The sequence below is a fragment of the Glycine soja genome, chromosome 5 (genome assembly GCF_004193775.1).
Source record: "Glycine soja cultivar W05 chromosome 5, ASM419377v2, whole genome shotgun sequence".
NCBI classification, from domain to species: Eukaryota; Viridiplantae; Streptophyta; class Magnoliopsida; order Fabales; family Fabaceae; genus Glycine; species Glycine soja.
The window spans coordinates 288,313-310,995 of NC_041006.1; the positions used below are offsets into that span (position 1 = coordinate 288,313).

The 22,683-nt window shown below is 33.8% G+C and overlaps 2 protein-coding genes across 3 annotated transcripts; both read left to right on the forward strand.

The window, feature by feature from the left end:
* The first annotated feature begins 4,399 nt into the window (after positions 1-4,399).
* Positions 4,400-11,079, forward strand: LOC114411648 (glycosyltransferase BC10-like). 2 transcript variants are annotated; one of them, XM_028375283.1, is made up of 11 exons: positions 4,400-5,262; positions 6,132-6,245; positions 7,204-7,304; positions 7,535-7,606; positions 7,895-7,976; positions 8,093-8,173; positions 8,532-8,570; positions 8,792-8,857; positions 9,406-9,555; positions 10,389-10,510; positions 10,599-11,079. In XM_028375283.1, exons 1-10 carry the CDS (start codon positions 5,026-5,028, stop codon positions 10,494-10,496), a joined length of 1,050 nt encoding a protein of 349 aa, XP_028231084.1. In that variant the 5' UTR covers positions 4,400-5,025; the 3' UTR covers positions 10,497-10,510; positions 10,599-11,079. The 2 variants fall into 2 exon arrangements, with proteins under 2 accessions (XP_028231084.1, XP_028231083.1); XM_028375282.1 differs by having other exon boundaries at positions 4,404-5,262; positions 10,382-10,510.
* A 6,596-nt stretch (positions 11,080-17,675) lies between these two features.
* LOC114411649 (galactinol--sucrose galactosyltransferase) lies at positions 17,676-22,281 on the forward strand. Its single transcript, XM_028375284.1, has 5 exons — positions 17,676-18,536; positions 18,665-19,025; positions 19,836-20,013; positions 20,521-20,888; positions 21,551-22,281. The coding sequence occupies exons 1-5, from the start codon at positions 17,734-17,736 to the stop codon at positions 22,115-22,117; spliced, it is 2,277 nt and encodes a 758-aa protein (XP_028231085.1). The 5' UTR covers positions 17,676-17,733; the 3' UTR covers positions 22,118-22,281.
* Positions 22,282-22,683: the final 402 nt, after the last annotated feature.

Sequence of the window (22,683 nt, forward strand, 5' to 3'; positions counted from 1 at the left end):
TGGAATGTGCCATTGGTTTTATTGCTTGGGAGAAGGATATGTGTGGTGTCATTGAACTTGAGCAACCAAGAGTTCCATGTAACACGCTTTGCTTATGCTCCTGCTGCGGGTTGGTTTCAGAACCACTTACCCCTTGTCCTTGTACATGCTTCTGCTGCTGCTTCCGGTTTGATCAAGAACCACAAGTCTTGATGAAAAATTGCCAAACAAGTCGCGCACCAGCACAATCCTTAAACGTGTGAAATAGAGATTCCTTGTGCTGCTCACAAATGCTGCATATATTGCTTCCTCACAGACCCAACCTCATCCTTCTAATATTTGTCAAAACTGATTCATGGAAAATCTTCCACAAGAAGCTCCTTACTGGCTCAGGACCTTTCCATTAGTGAAGAGAAATAGCAAGACCATGATGAGTAGAAGCAAGGTGGTTGGACACAACTTGATAGGCAGTTTTCATCGAAAATATACCATCAGATGTCTTACTCCAGGCAATGGTGTCACCCTCCCGACAACTTCTCTGGCAATCGGTTGAGGTAAAAAGCTAGCAATCCTATCACCCCTCCATTCTCCTGCATCATTACAAAAGGAAACTATGGTGTCATTTAGCTCTTCCTCAGGAACAGAACCTGAAGCTTTATCCATAAGAAGGCCACACTCAGGAACCCAATTATGTCTCCAGAATTTAACATCCCTTCCGTTTCCCACCCTCCAGATTATATTTCTGCAAAATATATCCCAAGTAGAAAATAAACCCCTCCAGAAGTTACTTCCAGGCTTGATAGTATTAACAAGAGGAAGCATCTCATTGCCACAACCATATCTGTTACGAATTATAGGATGAGGTCGTTGGCAAATGCCAGATGAAATATACAAGGATCCTGTCTGGTAATGCAGATAGGGCACCAAGTTCCTTGATTAACAGCAACAGATGTCATCTGAAACAGACATTCAATGCAAAGGACGAACAAATATGGAGAAAATTCATCAAGGGCCTCTCCATTCTAGAATAATCTCATTGATGCAGTGGACATACGGCTCCAAATAATTTACACAAAGTTATCAGGAATTCCTACATCAATCAAGGTATCCTTGACTAACTCTCATTTAAGTCTATCATAAGCCTTTTCCAAATCCAGCTTGATAGCCATCCATCCTTTTCTCTCCTCTTTGTTCTTCATCGAGTGGAACACCTCTTGGGCAACTACAATATTGTCCCCACTTTGACTGATAAGGCCCAATCAAAACATTCGTCACAAAATGCAACCTTTGAGAAATCAGACCAATAATAGCTTTATAAATAAAATTACAAAGCTCAATTGGTCTAAAATCCTTAACCATACTTACCTCATCTTTTTTAGGAATAAGAGTAAGAAAAGGTTGGTTGACTTCCTCCACCTTCTGTGGACACTGGAACACATCCTGAACAAATCTACAAAACTGAGCACCAACCACCTCCCAGTTTTTTCTGAAAAAATAAGGCTTGATTCCCCATGAATTTGACAGTTTGAAAAATCTCTGCTGCATTTGGAGTTCTCCTCAAATCTGTCACAACATCCTTTCCTAGAACACCAAACATTTCTTCTTCTCCCTCCTGGCTTCCTCAATAACCTCATTAGTCACCAAAACACCATGTAGTAGATATCTATTGCCCAAAAAAGCACTTTGCCATTGATCAATCACCCCCGGCAACACCTTCTTCAATCTTTTTGTAAGCAACTTAGCCACAATTTTATACATGCAACGGACCAAGGAGATAGGCCTAAAATCTCCTAAACTTTGAGGATCATCCACTTTAGCTATTAGGGCAATAAACGATGCATTGGTACCCCATGGAAGGACAACCATGGATATGGGATTCTCTAACAAATCTCACAATATCATTCTTCATAACATCCCAAAATTCTTTCATTAATTTGACATTGAAACCATCCGGGCCGAGGCTCTTTTGATTGCCACACTCCGAAATAACTTCCTTAATGCATGCTTCTTCAAAGAATCCCACCAACATGTTATTCTCCTCTAATGAGGTGGTATTGAAGGTGGCACCATCTAAAAGTGGTCTAATATCATTACTTTCATCAAATCCTTCCTCAAAGTATCTTCTCACATCTTCCTTAATGATTAAAGGATCTTCATTCCAACTCCCATCAATATTTAGGCCTCTCAATATGTGAATTTACATTTGTGCACGTTGCCCTTGGTTTAATAGTTTGTAAATTTATGTATCCTAAATATTACTATGTGGGTGATTTCACTCTAACAAAGTGTAATTGAGAAGATTAAAATAAATTTACAGATTTCGAGTATTCGTAAACTAAATTACAGAGGGATAGTAAAAAAAAAAAATTCAAACAAAATTAGGGAGGTCAGAATGCCTCAAAAACCCGAGCATTCAATTTGGCCTAAACTCCATAATGTATCCCAATATTCTAATATTAAATTGTAGCCAAAAAAGGCTTAACAACATATGCCCATGTATTCAATCTCCAAGTTGTAGCCAATGAAAAGCCAATAATAATTTTTCAACAATATGTGGTTCTGCATCTTGCCCCAGCCGACAAAGCTTTCACATAGAGCCACCAACATGCTCCATATATACTTGTGATAATTTGGAAAAAAACCACTGCATCAGCACGCTAATCTCAACAAGCAAACATTGGCTTTATTAAAGCCATTCCACCACTATTCAGAACATCTTGCAATCACCTGTCACACCACTCCCAGCCAGCTCACGCACATACCAAAACTTGGATTCTTTTCCACACAACCGTTGCATCAGCACTTCATTTCCTTGATTATTACCTCTAGAAAAGAGATTAGGATTATAGTAATTAAGAGAGAGAATAGGACAGGAGAAGAAACCACCATGGTGGTAGAGCCTGAAAATGTGTTTAGAGGGTTTAAAATTGCTTTAATAAAATTAAACTTCAAAGGCTACTACTAATAAATGTTTTCTTTACGGTGCCAATAAATAACTTTAGCAAAATTGTGAATTCAAATTTTGGGAGTTTTAAACGGCCAGATAACATATTTTAATCAATTACAAATTGTATTACCATTAGTTAAGTGTAACTAAGGGTGTGAGTTTGATTGCACAGAAAAAAAAGAGAATTAAAAAAAAAATTGAATTAAAATAATGTAATGAAGACGAGAGATTCACGTTACTTTTAGTTTTTTTTTCATAAATAATAATATACTAATATTTTCTTGGCAACCAAACCAAGGCTAAAAAATCAGCATTTTTCAAAAGAGAGACTTAAAAAGAGAAAATAATGTTTTTAACCCTTAAAAGAGCTTCGCTACACAGAGGGTTGTTACCACATATGCATGTGAAATACATTTTTTTACTGCAAAAAATGCGTTAAATACTACTCCTAAGTCCTAACTATATTTTATCAAAGGGACTCCAACAAATTTCTCATTAGGTGTGCCCAATCTTACACCTACTGTCAACATGCCCACCATACACAAAAGGCCATGCTATGCTACAAATCCACCAAACTATAGTGGCGCAATCAAAATTCGTAGGCAGAAGAACAGAATCATCCTTTTTCAACCCTTTCAATTTTTTGTTTTATAGAAATTGCACTCAAAAGTCTTTATAATATGCCACATGCAAATTAATATGTTCGAAAAAAATAAAATTGTCTTTTGATTATAAACATTATGATAATTTTGTTAATTTTCATTATAGTTTTTTTTAAAAAATCATATTAAAAATAATTTCTTATTAATTACAACTTTTATATTAACAATACATGTTTATTAAACTCTTAAAAACTAAAAATATTTTTTTACTAAAATATATTAGAGTTTAATATGCAGACTAACACTGCAAATACCAAAAGCTTTTATACTATTTATAAAATAATTATTATAAAAGTCTATAAATGTCCATGTCATACTTTGTGACCAGAAATACACTGGCAATGTATATATTTAAAGAAATGATAAATGTTATGAAAAAAAATTCATGAAAAGAGACGAACTGTTATTTATAACAAATCTCACCGTTTATTTTGTCAACTTTTATCAACTTAATTCTATTTAAAGAATTCTCAGCCTTAGATACTATATTTCTACAGTTGTAGCAAGTTTTATTCGTACGAAATAGCATCACTCATATTTAAAATATTATTAATACATTTAAAGTAATGTATTTTAGCATGCTTTTTTAATAATAAAAAAAAGTTATATTATTAATTTCTTAACTAATGTGTTTTACTTCCTTCAAAAACTAATGTGTTTTACTAATATTTAGAGAAATCCTCCTTCTTGAATCCTTTGAAAAAAAGAAACAGAAACAGTGAAAGGCTTCAACATTGCAGAAAAAAGAGTTTTGGTTTTGTGTTTTTTTTACAAGTCTGAGAACTCCCATATCCCAATCATAAATAAAGCAAAAATGAGTAGTATTTTGTTCTCCAGATTCACACGCAACTTGAAAAAGTAGCACCTTTACGACATCTCAACTGAAACATCATAGGAAGAACAAGACACTCTTCACTTTTTCATTTCATACCCAAAAAATTAATAACCATTAACCAACCAAAAAACACTCAATTACTCTTGTTAAGTCCTAAAACACACTCTATTATTCTCTTTTTCATTTCTCAGTTTCGTTTCCAAAATAACATTCCTTCTGGATAGAGAATCTATAAGCTTTTTGCTCATAGCCTCACAAGCACCTTGCTTTCTCTTTTTCCCATTGTTAGTGGTTTTTATTGATTTCTGGGTCAGTGTGGTTTTTTCCTGTTCCACGAGTTTGGTCAAGTTTCCAGTGAATTTGTTAGGTGTGATCCATGTAGCCGATCTCACCTAGTGGGATAAGGCTTTGTTGTTGTTGTTGTGGTGGTGGTTTTGTGATTATTGGGCTGCCATGGATCTGGTTGGATCTTCTGGTTTGAGTCCTACAGGGTTCAAGTGAAGGTCAAAGTTTCGTTTTTTATGGTGTGAGTGATTCAGCTGCTGAATGAGTTTGAAATGGTGGGTCAGTTTTAGCTGAAAAAAGGGGTGTGAGGATAGAAAATGAAGCGCAAGGTGGTTCAGCACATGTGGAAGAAGAAGCTTTTTGCTTTGATCTTGGTGGTGTTTTGTTTAGGAAGCTTGTTGTTTATGCAGACACGTTACCATCATGTTGCGGGGTTGGTTTCATTGCAACACCGTTTTGTTTCTGAGCCCGAGGTTCAAGGGCCCAAGGTTGCGTTTCTCTTCATTGCACGGAACAGGCTCCCTTTGGAAATGGTTTGGGATGCTTTCTTTAGGGTACTTTCTTTTCTCTTTTAGTTGTTATTGATCTCTATATCTTTGGGATTAGTAGTGTATGCAAATGACAATATAAAGAGTTTTTACGCTGTTATCCAATCATAATCCATATGATAAGTTTGTTGACTTTTACAATGGTTAGTTTACCAACAATGGTTTCTAATTGATTGATATTGTAAATATTTTCTACATTTATAGTGCATAAAATTAAACTCAAATATGCTTGCTTGTGTGTGTGTGTGTGTGGAGCTTGTAATTAATAGGAGGTTTAGAGGCTAAAGTGGGGTGTATCTATTGTGGTTAGTTTCAAGATTTAATGATTAATTGGAACATATGTTTGAATCATTAATGGATCATTCTTGGGTTAAGCTTTATTCCTGGTAATCTGTTGATGTTACTTGAATGCGCTGTTGATAATAGAAGATGCTGTAAATTTAGTAAGTTCAATAATCTGTTTCAAATCATGATGTGCATTTGGCAATCATTGATTAGTGCAGTTGCAATCTATTTTGGGAATTTAGGATACAAAAGGCAAGAATAGTAATAGTAGTGCCAGTTATTTACCTTGCTTATCGTTATAACTCTTCAAAATTAGTGTAAGTTTGCATAACTTCTTAAAATTGATGCTAATAGACCTACCACTGGTTAAATTAGTTGTTAAAGTTGTTCTCTTTTTTTCTCTACAGCCCATGGGAAAGTAATGCTTTTAAGTGTTTGTAATGGATGTGTAGTTGTAGATCTTCCCCTTCATGTTTTGAAAAGTCATGGTGATGAACATATTGTTAATTCTTTGTAATTTCATGAAGTGCTTCTTGTTTACTATTGAGGTGCAGTAATGCTTATAGAAAAAATTTGTGCTGTTTCTTCAGGGAGGCGATCGCAAATTCTCAATTTTTGTACACTGCAGGCCTGGGTTTCTTCTCAACAAGGCAACGACTAGATCACCATATTTTTTGAATCGTCAAGTTAATGATAGCGTACAGGTTGCTCTTCTCTCGTTGTTTTCAACAGAGTCTGTTTATGTTTATTATCCACTTCCACGTGATCTGTCAGTGGTGTTCATACTTCATATTGATAAGTTGCTACACGCCTACACATGACTTGGTGTGCTTACCCACTGCTTATATTGTAACAGAATTCCTTTTGTGAACTCAAGTTTGTACCTACTGTGAAGTTTTGTAATCCATTTTGTATGTGAGGCCCATAGGGAACTGTGTGTTGCCTCTTGGTGATCTAAAATTCACTTGCCTGTTTGTTTATCAAATAGAACACATGGTAAATAGTAGAGTTAGTGGAAACCAAGGCCCTCTCTCTGATAAAAAGAATTAATTGTTCTTTATTCCCCTCTTTCTCAACTGTAGCTTTAACACAAGGATGAATTATGATTTTTAAATTAAAAGGATTTATACATAAGCATCCTTCTGTTCCGTGCTGAGTCCTTGAAGCAAATTTTACTGAGAGGGCAAGTGGATACCCTAGTAGTTTAGACATGATTTCTTATAAAAATGTGAAAAGGTATAACTCTTTTACTAGGTATAGAATTAAATGCCCTAGATATGTAGTTATCCTTATTGGTGTACTTGTTTAGAAGTGTATATTATTTCTTCTCTTTTAGAGAGAGGATTGATGATTAAGATGCCTAATAAGAATGATTTTTTTCTCTAAAAGTTAATTTTGAATTATTTTATTCTATTTTATCAAACTGTTTAAAATTTGTCCAGAAATAGTTCTTACAAAGTTGTGATCCCATTTTGTCTGAAAAATCTTAGCTATCTCATGTTTTTAATTGCTTCTCTAAAAGTGAACTTTGAATTATTGTATCCAATTTAACCGTACTGTCTGAAAATTTTCAGAAAATAAAGTTTAAAAAGCTGCAATCCCATTTTTTTTTATGTCTGTAAGCTTCATGATATTTATTTAGTCCATGTGATCTATTTCCAGGTTGAATGGGGAGAATCAAGCATGATAGAGGCTGAACGTGTTTTACTTAGACATGCACTTAGTGATCCTTTAAATGACCGCTTTGTTTTTCTCTCAGATAGGTGAGGATATGAATTTGTTAACAGCTATAAAGTTTTTAGTCCTTTTACTTTTGCCTATCACTTTCTGGACTTATACTATAAGTACTCACCACTTATATATAGTTTTGAAAGTATGATTTCTTTATAGTACTTTGTTTTGCTTAATTATTTGATAGAAGAAATTGCATTGATATTTCTCTATTTTTGAGCCAAGCACCTCATTATATTTCAGTTGATTGATTTCTTTTCAGCTGTATACCTTTATACAACTTCAGCTATACATATGACTACATCATGTCAACATCAACAAGTTTTGTCGACAGGTGAGGATATGCACTTGTCTTGTGCTTCAGCACATTGGTTCTGTTACCCCCCCCCCCCCCCCCCTTTTTTTTTCTCTTTCAATTTGTATCATGTGATGAGTTAAAACTGAAAAATTACACCACTAACTTCAGTAAGTGAAGTTACTGGCATTATATGTTTGTTCTGAAACTACAATTCCTCATATAACAAATTTTGAGAGGTTAGATTTGCTAAAGAGCTACTTTTAGTTAAATTTAGCTATTAATTTGCCAACAATTTAATTGTTTTTGACATTAAAATGTGAGCAGCTTTGCTGACACGAAAGAAGGCCGTTACAATCCAAAAATGGATCCTGTTATTCCTGTCTATAATTGGAGGAAAGGATCTCAGGTAAGGTCTAATGTAGTTCTTAGTTTACTGTGAGTTCATTCCGAAGCTTAAAGTACACGACATACATTACCAAATAATTCATCTTATTCCTCTCTTAATTATGTATTCTGCTGCAGTGGGCTGTTCTGACCAGAAAGCATGCCAAGGTTGTAGTGGAGGATGAAACTGTCTTTCCAATGTTTCAAAGATACTGCAAGGTAATGGGAGAAACAATCCATTGTAGTCCATCTTTTATGAATGGTTTCACACACTTCCTTTAACATGTCAGACTCCTATAAAAAGAAATTTATACATCAATGAGGTAATGACCTTAGAAAATGTGCCAAATTTGGCAGTGAACATTGTAGGGAGTATTTCTTTTCTATCTTTGTTCTTTCTTTTTCATCCCTTAGGGTATCCACTCATCCTTTATCATTAAATGTTATAAACTCTTGGCTAGCTTTCCATACATGTTTTGGGTCATGGATCTTTTAGTATTTAAGCAAATCATCTTTCATGCTGACTGCCTTATTCGTTTCTTCTTCGTTTCTCTTACCTATGGATTTAATAATGCAGAAAAAGCCACTACCAGAATTTTGGAGGGCTCATTACATTGTAAGTGCTCTATATGAAATTATGCATGTAAAAATTCTTTATAAATGTTCTCTTACTATTTTAGCTTCAATCATAATTTTATTTATTTATTTATTGTCTTCTGCTCATAAAATGTCATGAAGTAATCCAATATTGGATTGTGAACTTATATATGATGTCAATTAAGTTCTTGTAAATTATATAAAGTAACAATTTTAAAGTATATTTCTTCCTTCGTGCAGCCTGCTGACACATCTAAGGTGCATAACTGTATACCAGATGAACACTATGTCCAGACATTACTGGCTGTAAGGATCCTTTTCTTTTCGTGCCTTTCACTCTTTCTATTTCTGGGTGCATGTGTATCAGACACAGACTGTGAATCGAGAGAGAGAGAGAGAGAGAGAGAGAGAGAGAGAGAGAGAGAGAGAGAGAGAGAGAGAGAGAGAGAGAGAGAGAGAGAGAGAGAGAGAGAGAGAGAGAGAGAGATCCTGTATATGTTGTTATGATTAACTGGTTAACAATTACGGTGTTGACCCTATCTCCTATTTGTGTCAATCACACTTTTGGCTGAACCATTTGTTATGGCATACTTTTTTGGGTCTTCCATTTGTATGATTTGGGTGAGACTAAAGTGAAACTGGGATGATGATTGTCTGTTACTGTTTCTAGATGTTTTAAAGATTGAATTAATTACAAATTTACATTACTGCATTTCTTTGAAAAACAGATGGCTATAGATTTGTGACTTCTGATTTAAACTGTGTCAAGGCTTGTTTAACATTACAAGTATTTTAATGTGATCACTATGTTAGCTTCAATTTACTTATTTGAGTGCTTGCCTTCCCAAATATAGCAAAAGGGCCTTGAAGAAGAAATCACACGAAGATCGTTGACACATACTTCCTGGGATATTTCCAACTCCAGGGAACATGAGCGCCGGGGATGGCATCCAGTGACTTACAAGTACTCAGATGCTACACCTATGCTTCTAAAATTTGTCAAGGTTTGACCTCTACTGCCACTGCAAAATCACCCTTTTGAATCAACTTCCATTCCATGATCACTTTCATGCATCCAAAAAGGGATAATATGTTAGGTTATTTACTATTTGACTTTAAACAGTGATTGCCTTAGCATCTGAAGACACTCTCAATGTTTAATTTCATCTCTATAAATACTAATTTGTTGGAAAGATATTGTGGGTTGTAATCATAGGGAACCCCCTAATAGAGCCTAAAAATGAATTCAAACTAAGTCACCTACTACATATCAGCATATACACAAACTTAGAAAGAATAAGATGGGAAAATTTGTTTTTGAAAATAAAGCAAAGTAATTTTGTGATCCTTGCCCTTATCAAACCTCAATCTTATTCTGATTTCAAATCGGCCAACTAATTGAAGCCAAATACACTCTTAAGAGCAATCAGTTTTTCATGTGTTGCCAGTCCACTGCAGCAAGAGATAATATAACAAAAAAAAATTTGGAAGGACTAAAAGCAAAAAAACGTTAAATTGTAAGAACTAAAAATATATTGTCTAATATAACATTCCCCAAAATATTCAAGTAACTGGACAATTATCAGTAATTGCAGTTATGATAATGAACTGAATATGCAATAAAACTCAAGTTTGGGCTAACGGGAAGCAATGTGCTGAAGAACGAAAAGAAAAAGTTTACTTATCAATGAACCATACTAAGACACCTAAGACAGCTGATGTAAAGATGCTGCTTCAACAGAATTGACTCAGTTTGAAACAAGCATATAAAGTGCATGTACCCTACTTTCATGAAAGAAAATATGTGCAAGTTTGATAATTTGTTTGCAGGAAATAGATAATATTTATTATGAAACGGAATACCGAAGAGAATGGTGCAGCAGCAAGGGTAAACCATCGACTTGCTTCCTTTTTGCCAGAAAATTTACTCGGACTGCTGCTTTAAGGCTTCTTAATATGGTAAGTTCATGTATGCTTTTCATGGTTTCCTTGTAAATTATATTTCTGCTTTCCTTGTTAATTATGTTTCTGCTTTTTTATTGTACAGTCTGTTCTGGGAGTGTTCAATTAAGAGAACAAAAGGCTCTTTGTCAGAGAGACTGATACAAGGAAAAAAAAATACACTTAGCAAAACAAATAAGAGGAAGAAAAGGAATAAAGTAAAAGCAGTTGAAGAGTATCGGCACCATGCTGATATGTACAATGAGTTGTATATTTACAAATTTAAGAGTGCAATTTGTCCATTTTTTTTGGAGTCTCCAAGGGGCCTGGAAACATATGAGAACTCTTGAATTGAAATGAAAAAATAGATGTAAGTCTAGCTACTTTGGAAATGGTAAGATCTTTCGCCCAAGGATGTACAAAAGATGTCCTAATTTTTTTTTCAGAATAATATTGAGAAGTAGGGACACTTCTAAATAGTGGTCACGTCATGTCGTGTTGTAATTGTGTCAAGTAAAAGTACATGTCAGATATTGTATGGACACCTCAATTTTTTTAAATTGTATTTTATATTTTTTGTACTTTTATTTTTTTAAACTTTTATATTAATACTTATCAAAATGCCACAATAATTAGATGATTTTTTTTGGTATTTTATTATGTTAATAATGACTTATGCACATTGTTAAAAAGTTTTGTTATCTAACTTATGCTCATACTAACTTTAGATTGGTTTTATATGTTATAACCATGTTGAGTCTTGTAATTTTTAAAATTTATTGTATTTCTGTATTTTGATCGTATTCCTGCTCTGAAATTGTATATGCATCCTAGCTTTTGGAAAATCTTGTATGGTAAAAATGATAAGTGTGGCACCCATATATATATATATAATAAAAGAATAAGAATGCGGAATTAATTGAAAATTTTAAAACACATTTAAATAAAAACATTTCAAAAGGGTAAAAGATTCACATTTGCATAGTAAAATCATAATAGAACTTGTTCAAATATTAATAAAATCATCTCAGCTCAAAATAAGATCGTTCATTCTGAATGAAAAGAAGACATAATAAAGCGGAAAATATAAAATAACTATATTATACTTCGAATTATAAATATGAAATAAAATCTTATGCCTTAATGTCACATTTATCAAAGCATTTCCCTGGCATAGACTAAACCTCTCCATCTCCCGCATGAAACTCATCATATGCTAGCTTACCTGAAACAAAATGGCATTCAGTCCAAACAGAAACACACATCGAAAATGAGTTATCACATTCGTATATAATAAAACACTAGAGCATGTGAAACATATAATACTTAGAGCTGAATTTATATAAACAACACCACTTCACAAAATCACACACATTATTTACACTCACTTAAGTTCACACACTCCAGAAAATAACATCAAACCGCAATTGTTAACTCAATGAAAGTCAAACACAAGCGTTATGCAACAAATACACTAGACTCAAGCCTACATGCAGTGGTACCTTTTTTCAGTGAAAAACCTTGTTGGGCGCCTAGGAGTACAAGACGGGACATGCCTCACAATGGATAAGTCAGGTCACTCTCACTAAGTGAAATCATAGGGAGACCAATCAAGGTTACTCTCTTTTGCAAGAATACTCCGACCATGTGGGATCAACACAGACTTAAAGGAATACTTAAATCGAGTATATTTACTCCCAAGGCCTAGACTCCGAGGAGTCCATCAGGGTCTCTCCCACCTGATTCAGGTCCAATCCAAAAAATATTTTAACACATAGACTCTATCTATGAATTATGCAATACACACAATTACTCAATTGTTTACAAAATCTCAATTATTTTCCAAAATTATTTTAACTTGTCGCGCCTCAAGTGATTAAACTCGACGCGTTCCCACTGTAGAACCCATCACAACTCATCGCGCATTAACTCATCGCCCTTAAAGGATCTGACAGTTGTGTAATTACATAATTCATAACTCACAACTCAATACATACAACACATACAACATCTCTATACCCGTGTAATTCACAATTCATTACATACCAAATGGTTATCACTTACACACAATCTCAGTCACAATTTCATAATCCCAATACAATAATTTATCATATCTCATGAATCATACACATATCACTCAGTCGCGTATAAATTAAATCGAATTATATTATTTTCAATTAAAAAGAACTTCTACAACAATTAATTTAAAATGTAGCAAACATAATCATTATTAAGCAATAATTTCTATAACTTTATCTTATTTATTATTATTATTTTTATATATTTTTAGAATATATATATATATGCAAAAGAACCATACGTGGTCAGCTTTATAAGCGAGATATATATTGTATTTCAACAAACTGGTATAGTTCGTGTGGTACATAAATTTTGATTGCAAGCCAAGGAAATACAATTGTTTGGGCCAAACCTTTAATTCGAGTGATAACAATTTACTGATAATTTGAAAACAGTGGTAAATGCAGAAGCGTAAAACAAAAAAAAAAATCATAAACGTTAATATACACAAAAATTAAGTGATAACAATTTGATAATTCACCCGCTTCAATAAAAACATTATGTCAATATACACTAAACAAAAAAATCGTAGAAGTTTATAATAATAGATATCACACTCAATTTAGCATATGAAATATTCAATTGGAAAAGGTTCATGAATTAAAGATTTATAAAAAAAAAACCCAAAATAACCCAAAATTGATTCTCTAGAAATCCTTATTCATGTTCATTTTAATCCCCAAACATGAGTAACTCATCCCCTATCTCGATGTAGTTGTTCAAGCGTTCTCCGTTATCAATGATGACGTTTCTAGTGCTCTCTAGAACTCCTCATCCGGTTGTTCTATTAGGGTTCTTGTGCGTCAGAAGGAAAAAAAAGGTGTTCTGATAAAAGCTGCTATGAGTTAAAAGTTAATTTATATAATGGGGGAATTGATGACCTAATTTATTTATTTTATTTAAATGAAAAACCCAAAAGGCATGACTATTACAATAAGGGCTCTGCTGTTTGCATTGCCCATTTTATTCTTTACACTATTCAATTTTATTTTTATTATATAAAATATCCTTCACAGAAAGGTGGCTTCTAAAGTGAAGTACTAAAATTATTGGTACTAAAAATACTTGTGTTACACATAGGTATTTATACATAAATCACTTATATCTGGTTGCATAACAAAAACTATTGAATTAATCACTCTAACGAACAATCTTAACCACTTATCACTTATCAGTACATTGTACTTAACTATATACCTAATAGAGTTAACCACTAATCACACATGAGTTAACACTTTGAATTACTCTACAATAGTTTCATATAGAAAAGAAAAAAAATACCTTCAGGTCATGAGAGAAATGCAGCCGCAATAATAGTTTCAGGTGAAGTACCTTTAAAGGTGAAGTACCTCTAACGACTAACGTTGGACAACGTTCAGATCAGGTGTGACGAGGGTTTAGACGAGATGTGACCGGGAGAACAAAATGCAACTACAACAATAGCCTTAGGTGAACCACCTCCAACGACTGATGTTGAATAAAATTCCAATTGGGTGTGATGAGTTTAAACAAAGGGGAACGAAATAAGGATTTCAGATCTTCTGACTAAGCGATGCTTTCTTTTCTCTTTTAATCCTTCGTAATGTGTCACTGAGAGTTAAGAATAGTGAAATCAATGCATAATAAACATAGAAAAACGATTTGGATGAATGTACAATGGAGATGGAAGAACAATGGTCGGATGGATGATTAATATAATAATATATTTTATTAGCCTACATAACCAATGGTCAGATGGATGATTATTACGGTAGAGTGGTACGTATATCACTGTTCATGTTTAAAATACCAGAAGTTTCCGTGATCTTTGAGTTGGGTCACTGAAGAATTAACAAGTCACCTTTATTTCTTAGTTGGTCACCGTCCATCAATTTAAGCCAACCGTTACCTTATAAAATACTAGTATATATTTTGTCATTTACTAATGCCCTTTATTTAGTACTTCAACAATTCATGCCACGTTACACGTAATTGAATGCAAGAAAGGGAACACGCTATTAAAGGCTTTAACTGCCAATTGTTATTGCTATTGTAATCTTTTCAAAGGATGAACGTCACTCACTGGTCTTTAATAATCAGTGCATGTAACCTTTTCCCACCGCCACCTGCAATATCCAAATATTGGAATGCCAAGTGCCCCTACCCACATTCAGTTTCGTGACTTTTGACTCAACAACTGTTCTCAACCTACACTAACGGTTACAAACTATTTGCATTTTTTGTTTATGAAAATCTAGATGATATGTTGTTCTATTTCAATATATATATATATATATATATGTGTGTGTATATATATATTATCATAAGTTTTTTCGAAAGCAGTAAGACGTACCTTTCTCTTGTTCACATAATAGAATCCTTGACTTCCTTTAAAAAAAGTAGATGAAGAAACAAAAGCATGCATATCCTTGTACACAATGAATAATGTTTTTCAGAATAATTATTATAGTTAGTAAAGAAATGTGAAGTATATATGTGAAAATTTATTTGCATGTCTCCAACTTAGTACAATCTTTCATATTCCTTAAAAACTTAAAAACTATTTGTTTGAAGGAAGTGTTTTATTGGTCATAAGAATTCTATCTGACTTAATTATAATTATTTTTTATAAAAAACATAATTATTTTTTTATAAAAAAAATTGTGATGTATAATATTAAATGAATGGGGGCATTTACTCATTCATGCAATAATTATGAATTAATATTTTAAGTTTATTAAAATAATATTTTATGTCTCATTTATGTCATAAATTATAATTAGTTGGATCTTCATCCAAAAATTATGATATTAGTTAAGTGCATAAATGCATTGAAATTCTGATTGCAGAAAATCTGATTCACAGTCCTCAATAAATTAAATGCATTCTTACAAAAAAAATATTTTTATGATAAATGTTAATTGATGTCCTAAGGACACCAATGAATGAATATAAAGTAAAAATATTTTTATCGAAAGATAAAAAATTATGTTATTTATAATTTTTTACACTCTCTTGAATGCTAACAGTAGATTTTTTAACACATTCTATCTTATTGATTAAAATATATTAAAAATTATAAAATTAGAAGAAATAATCATTAAATAAAATGTAATTTTTTTAATTTCCAATAAATTTTGATTAATAAAAAAGTGTGTTGGAAAGTGTAACATAATATTTCTCATAAATATTTTATTTGTTGATTTATGAAGAGAGTTTTCAAAAAATAAATAATAGTATATATTAAATTTCAAAACCTGTAAATTCTCCACGTGTCACTTAGTTTTGGTATGGCGTTGAATGTCGGTTTACTGGGACCCATGGCCTTACACGTGCCAATTGTCTGTACGTCTTGTCCAGAAGTTTTGCCAATAATTTAGCGTCTGATAAAAAAAATTAGAAGAAAAAGAAAGGTCCAAAAACTGAAAACACAGGAAAATAGGAAAAGAAACAATAAAATAAATTTTAAAAAAATTGAGAACTCTATTTGGCGATGCATTAGTGGGTGGTAATTGTTGGAGGCCCACAAATAAGAACATCAGAAGAAAAATACTATTATCAAAAGGGAAAAATCTACTGATTCTGATTTCTATAAGGATAATATTTTACTATTATTATTCTAAAATCTTTTCCTTATTCACGGCTTTGTCTAAAATCCTTTTACTATTAGTGCCCGTGTCGGTGTGTCCAGGATGATTACATCATACAAAAAGGAAAATATTTCTCCTATTAAATCCCCCAAATAATAATTAGAATAAACCATACTTGAAAGAGAATAATTTTAATTGGATATTACAAGTCTTCGGAGTATTCATACTAAGATTACTGTACCCAAAAAAAATACTAAGATTACCAGATAAAGGTTATTATTACTCAAACTAGGTGAAATGGTTATCATAAATTAAGTATATCAATTGTAGGAAAAAAGTTTATTAAGGAAGCATATGAACTTTGTACCACAAAAATTTTACTTTTCTACACCCCGAAATTACAAGGGTTTTCCTTTTTAACTCAGTTTTTCTAGTTTTTTTCGTTAATATTAATCTTTCCTTAAATTGGAAAATTGCCATTTAGCTAAAAAAGAAAATCTCTATTTTCATTATGATTTGAGTTAGGATTACATTTTTTTCTCAATTTGTTCATTATCTTCAAATTTCTTGCAAAATTAATTGCGACCATTACCCTTCATGTAGATCCGCCATTGCTTCTCATACACTTCATGTTTATGATCTTATAATAGTAAACAGTACACAATATATAAAAGAAGAAAAATTATAGATATATGCTAATAAACAAATAATGAGAGAGATAAAAGTAAAAAAAATATAGGTTTTATAAATAATGTAATTTGACAGATATAAAGAAATGAGAGATATTTGTTAGGTGTATAAAAAATATAGGTGTTCATGTATATCATTCATAAAAGAATATACTTCTGTAAAACAGAATATCTCTAGTATTTTTTTTTTTTTTTGCCAAACTATATAAATTTGTAAGTGTTTGATTTTCTATTTTTCACGTCCAACATATATGTCTTGGCAAGAAAATCATAATACAATCCTAACACGTGGACAGAATCAAACAGAAGATTAAACTCATCAACGACCAAATATTTTTCAAAATGTTTAAACCTATGATAAACGACTATTTATTCTATGTATAATCTTTTGAAAAATTAAAATGACATCATTGGCCTTAAAACGGAATATCCCTAGTATCATCACTCATAAAAGAGAATATCTTTAGTATTTTTTTTTGCCAAACTATATAAATTTATAACGTGTTCGATTTTCTATTTTTCACGTTCAACACATATCTCTTGGCAAGAAAATCATAAGACAATCCTAACATGCGGACGCGACAGAATCAAACAGGAGTTTAAACACATCAATTTCAAATTAATGACCAAATATTTTTCAAAATGTTTAATTAAACTATGATAAACGACTATTAATTTTATATATAATCTTTTAAAAAATTAAAATCGACATACACCACTTAAAATAACACATCAACATAGTCAACAGTTTAAAAAGAGAAAAAAAAAACTAGTAAATAAATATATAAATTAAAGCTCAACAAAAGCAACATTCACCTCACCTTGGTTAGTATAAATATAGTCCTTGGGAGCTTTGTCTTAGTATTATTTCAGCACAAATCAAAGACATTGAATCTCACAAAAAATGGGTCCAAGCTCGAAGAAAGCTTCAGCTAAATCAGGTGTGACAAATCACATGAAGGGCTTCAGCCTCTGCAACTCAACCCTAAAAGTAAATGGGCAAGTCATCCTCTCCCAAGTCCCCAAGAACGTAACCCTCACCCCATGCACCTACGACACCCACACCACCGGATGCTTCCTCGGTTTCCACGCCACCTCCCCAAAATCCCGCCACGTGGCACCCTTAGGACAGCTTAAAAACATAAGCTTCACTTCCATCTTCCGGTTCAAGGTTTGGTGGACCACTCTCTGGACCGGCTCCAACGGCCGCGACCTGGAAACCGAAACCCAATTCCTCATGCTCCAATCCCACCCTTATGTTCTCTTCCTACCCATCCTCCAACCCCCATTTCGCGCCTCGCTGCAGCCTCACTCAGACGACAACGTTGCGGTGTGTGTGGAGAGCGGCTCCAGCCACGTAACAGCCTCATCATTCGACACTGTCGTCTACTTGCACGCAGGGGACAACCCCTTCACGCTGGTCAAGGAAGCCATGCGCGTCGTCCGGGCCCACTTGGGGAGCTTCAAGCTTCTGGAAGAGAAAACAGTTCCGGGAATGGTGGACAAGTTCGGTTGGTGCACGTGGGACGCCTTTTACCTGACGGTGCACCCTGAGGGCGTCAGAGAGGGCGTGAAGGGCCTGGTTGACGGCGGTTGTCCTCCGGGATTCGTCCTGATCGACGACGGCTGGCAGTGCATCAGCCACGATTCCGATCCGGAGAAGGAGGGGATGAATCAGACGGTGGCCGGGGAGCAAATGCCCTGCAGGTCAGTCACGCGCTTGAGAGAAATTAAAGAAACTTTTTAAATAATAATATAATAAAAATGCTCTTGCTAACTTAATGGGAATAACAATGCTTTTGCAAATATGTATTATATGTGTGGTTGGTGCACAGGTTGATTAGTTACGAGGAGAATTACAAGTTTAGGAGCTATAAGGAAGGGAAGGGGTTGAAGGGGTTTGTGAGAGAATTGAAGGAGGAGTTTGGGTCGGTGGAGTACGTGTACGTGTGGCACGCGCTGTGCGGGTATTGGGGAGGGGTGAGGCCGGGGGTGGCGGGGATGGCGGAGGCGGCGGTGGAGAAGCCAAAGCTGACGGAGGGGTTGAAGGGAACGATGGAGGATCTGGCGGTGGACAAGATTGTGAATAATGGGGTCGGGGTGGTGCCGCCGGAGCTGGTGGGGGAAATGTATGAGGGCCTTCACGCGCACTTGGAGAGTGCGGGTATTGATGGGGTCAAAGTTGATGTCATCCACGTAAGTTATTTTCTCTTTAGCATGGTATAGTATATATTCAATTTCTGACCATACTTTTTAAAAAAAAAAAATTAAAATAATGTTTCTTTGCCCTTTAATCTGCATCAATGGATATTTGTTTTCTTTCTTGTTAACGACTAACGTTTAACCACAGAAAAAACATACCATATTTCGTGGTGGAAAAATCCTGCTACATATTTTCGTTTGCACAACAACTTAATTAACATCTTATGTGTTCTTTCTATTTCTACTTACAAGATATGATTAACTAACTTACGTTTATTTAAAAAGTTGGTTAATTTGGTTATTAGTATTAAATTTATTTATAATTATAATATTTTTAAAATTTTCTATTTATTAATAAAATTTTCTATAATTGTAAATAACGACGGAAGGGTATTTATTATGTAAATTTTTGTATAATTGAAAGTGAAGAAAAGTTAAACTGTTTTAACTTTTTTATTATTTGTTACACAAAGGGTGTGACAATTTTGGTTTGTTTGACTTTGATAACAGTCATTGTCGGTTCGTTTCACTTTCACTTAAAATTTGGTCGGCACGTTATTTCTTTTTAATTTGAAGTTTTGCCCTTCTATGTTTATTTATTTATTTACTTTTTCTTCTTTCAACTTTTTTAATGTCAGCATTTATCTTTTGGACCAGTCACTGTTAGCATTTCTTGTCAAATGCAAATTGCCATGCATGATGAACTTTTGTTTATGCTTTCTGTTGGGTAATCTTTGATTTCCTTCCTTTTTTGGTTGGCATGTGTTTCTTTGTATGGATGCTCACCTCTGATGTGCAAAACAGTTGCTAGAAATGGTGTGTGAGAAATATGGAGGGCGAGTGGATATGGCGAAAGCATATTACAAAGCTCTCACTGCTTCCGTGAGAAAACATTTTAAGGGCAACGGCGTCATTGCCAGCATGGAGCATTGCAACGATTTCATGTTGCTGGGAACTGAAGCAATATCCCTTGGTCGTGTTGGTATGTGACGTGTACCTTGTTAGCACAATACAAACCAATTTTCTTACCTCAATTAATAGTACAAAACACAACATCATAAAAGTATATATATTATGCATCTTACTAACTAATGTCGAAATTAATTAAGTAACTAAAAAGAGAAAATATTTATTATAAAAATCATAAAAAGAACGTAAAAAGAATCATAAACAATTTAATTTTACATATTCTAATAAAAAATATTTATCTTTTTAGTTTCTTAGTTAATGCTTTAAGAACACTGCTAGCATTTGCCATATATTATTAGGACAAAATTCAAGTGTTGTTGTTGTTCCATCAGAATTGAAGTTTCAACTCGAAAATCTATGCGATCTCTAATAGAAACATTTATCAAGGTGAAATTTCAATTCTAATTAGAGAACAACACTCAAAGTACCTAAGAAATTGCATTAAGTTTTATCCATATTATTACTATTTGGAATTAAGTTCCTTTGATCTGATGTATTAGTATAACTTGGATTGAAACAGGGGATGATTTCTGGTGCACTGACCCTTATGGTGATCCAAATGGTACATTTTGGCTACAAGGGTGTCACATGGTGCATTGTGCATACAACAGCTTGTGGATGGGCAATTTCATCCACCCAGATTGGGACATGTTCCAATCTACTCATCCTTGTGCTGCCTTCCATGCTGCCTCAAGAGCCATATCTGGTGGCCCCATTTACATCAGTGACACAGTTGGGAACCACAACTTTGAGCTGCTTAAGACCTTGGCCTTGCCAGATGGGTCCATCCTCAGATGTGAGCACTATGCACTCCCAACCAGGGACTGTCTCTTTGCTGACCCTCTCCATGATGGCAAAACAATGCTCAAGATATGGAACCTCAACAAGGTCATAATTCAATTCATCCTCTCCTTTTCAATCATATGCATTATTATTTTGTGTCTATATATGGCTAAAGCATTATTTAAGCACAAATCAACTATCTGATATAGTATCCCTTTAGACTCTCTTCGGATAACCTTATATATGAGCACTTGAGAAAAAAAAAATGTAAAGTTAAAATGAATTGACTGTCTCTTGTAGGTCAAAATCAACTTATACACTTAATTTTTATAAAAGTTTTCTCCTCTAACTTTTCCAAAAGCTCAAGTGTATGAGTTAATTTTAGTTTACAGGAAAAATTACTTATTTTCTTTCTCTTATGGAGAAGTTTATCAGCAAAGGACTTTAATCTTAACAATGAAGAAAACGAACAATTGAGTTTTTACCAAGTTACTTACAAATATTTGCTATGTTTCTATAATGATATTGCTTAAAAGCAAATTGATCAATTACCAATGTCAATTGGAAAATGCATTTTACACTATAAAGTGAAACAATTTTTGCTATCCTATTTGATTTTTCGGCAATATATCTATGCGTGTATAAAGAAGATAAAATAGTGAGACATAGTATTAATTATTTGATGTTCAAATAATGAAAATGGTGTCTAATACTACTACTGAGACTAGAGCCTAACGATATTATTGTGATTTTGCTTTTTGATACAGTACACTGGAGTTCTTGGGGTGTTTAACTGCCAGGGAGGAGGTTGGTTCCGTGAGATTAGGTCCAACAAATGTGCTGCTGAGTTTTCTCATAGGGTATCAACCAAGACCAATATCAAAGACATTGAATGGGATAGTGGAAAGAATCCAATTTCCATTGAAGGGGTGCAACTTTTCGCTTCGTATTTCAGCCAAGCCAAGAAACTCATCCTCTCAGCACCATCTGATGACAGTGAAGAGATTTCCTTGGAGCCATTCAATTTCGAGCTTATAACAGTTTCCCCTGTGACTGTCTTGCCTGGCAAGTCAGTGAAGTTTGCTCCTATTGGTTTGGTGAATATGCTAAACACTGGTGGAGCAGTCCAGTCTTTAGCTTTTGATGAGGGTCAGAATTTGGTTGAAGTTGGTTTAAGAGGCACTGGGGAGATGAGAGTCTATGCCTCAGAGAAACCAAGAACTTGTAGAATTGATGGCAAAGAAGTTGATTTTGAATATGAAGGGTCTATGGTCAACATTCAAGTACCATGGCCTGGTTCTTCAAAATTGTCCACTGTTCAGTATGTATTTTAAGCCTAGAAGTGATTTCTTTTTAACTTTTGAATGGTTGTCCACAGTGAATGATGTGAAAGGGCTTTTTCTCCCTTACTACCGAGTGAAATAATAGAGTGATCTAATAATTGTATCAAGAGCTAGATTCCTTTTTATTCAATGAAAGCCAGTTTTTCTTGAGTGTACATCTGTTTCTCCTTCATGCACTTTTGTGCTCCATATATATCCTCCAATGATCAGTGATATTGTCACTTTTGATCAATTTTCACTTTAAAAATGAATCATTCTGACTATACAATTAATTCAAATTAAGAAACTGATTGATTTTAAATTGTTACATGGAGAACAAAGAAATAGCTTCTATAGTTTTATAGTTTGGTATCACAAAAGAGGCTTGATATTTAGCGCAAGTAACTAGGAAAGAACAAAATTAGGTAGGAGAAGATTAAAGGATAATACAAAGAACCTATTGTTAAACATCATTGCTTAATTCCTTTGGTGCCAACGTCTGTGCCTTATCCCTCTCCATTCCCTACTACTCAGTCCATCTTCGAGCTCCATATATGAAGCACAATATAATTAATGTC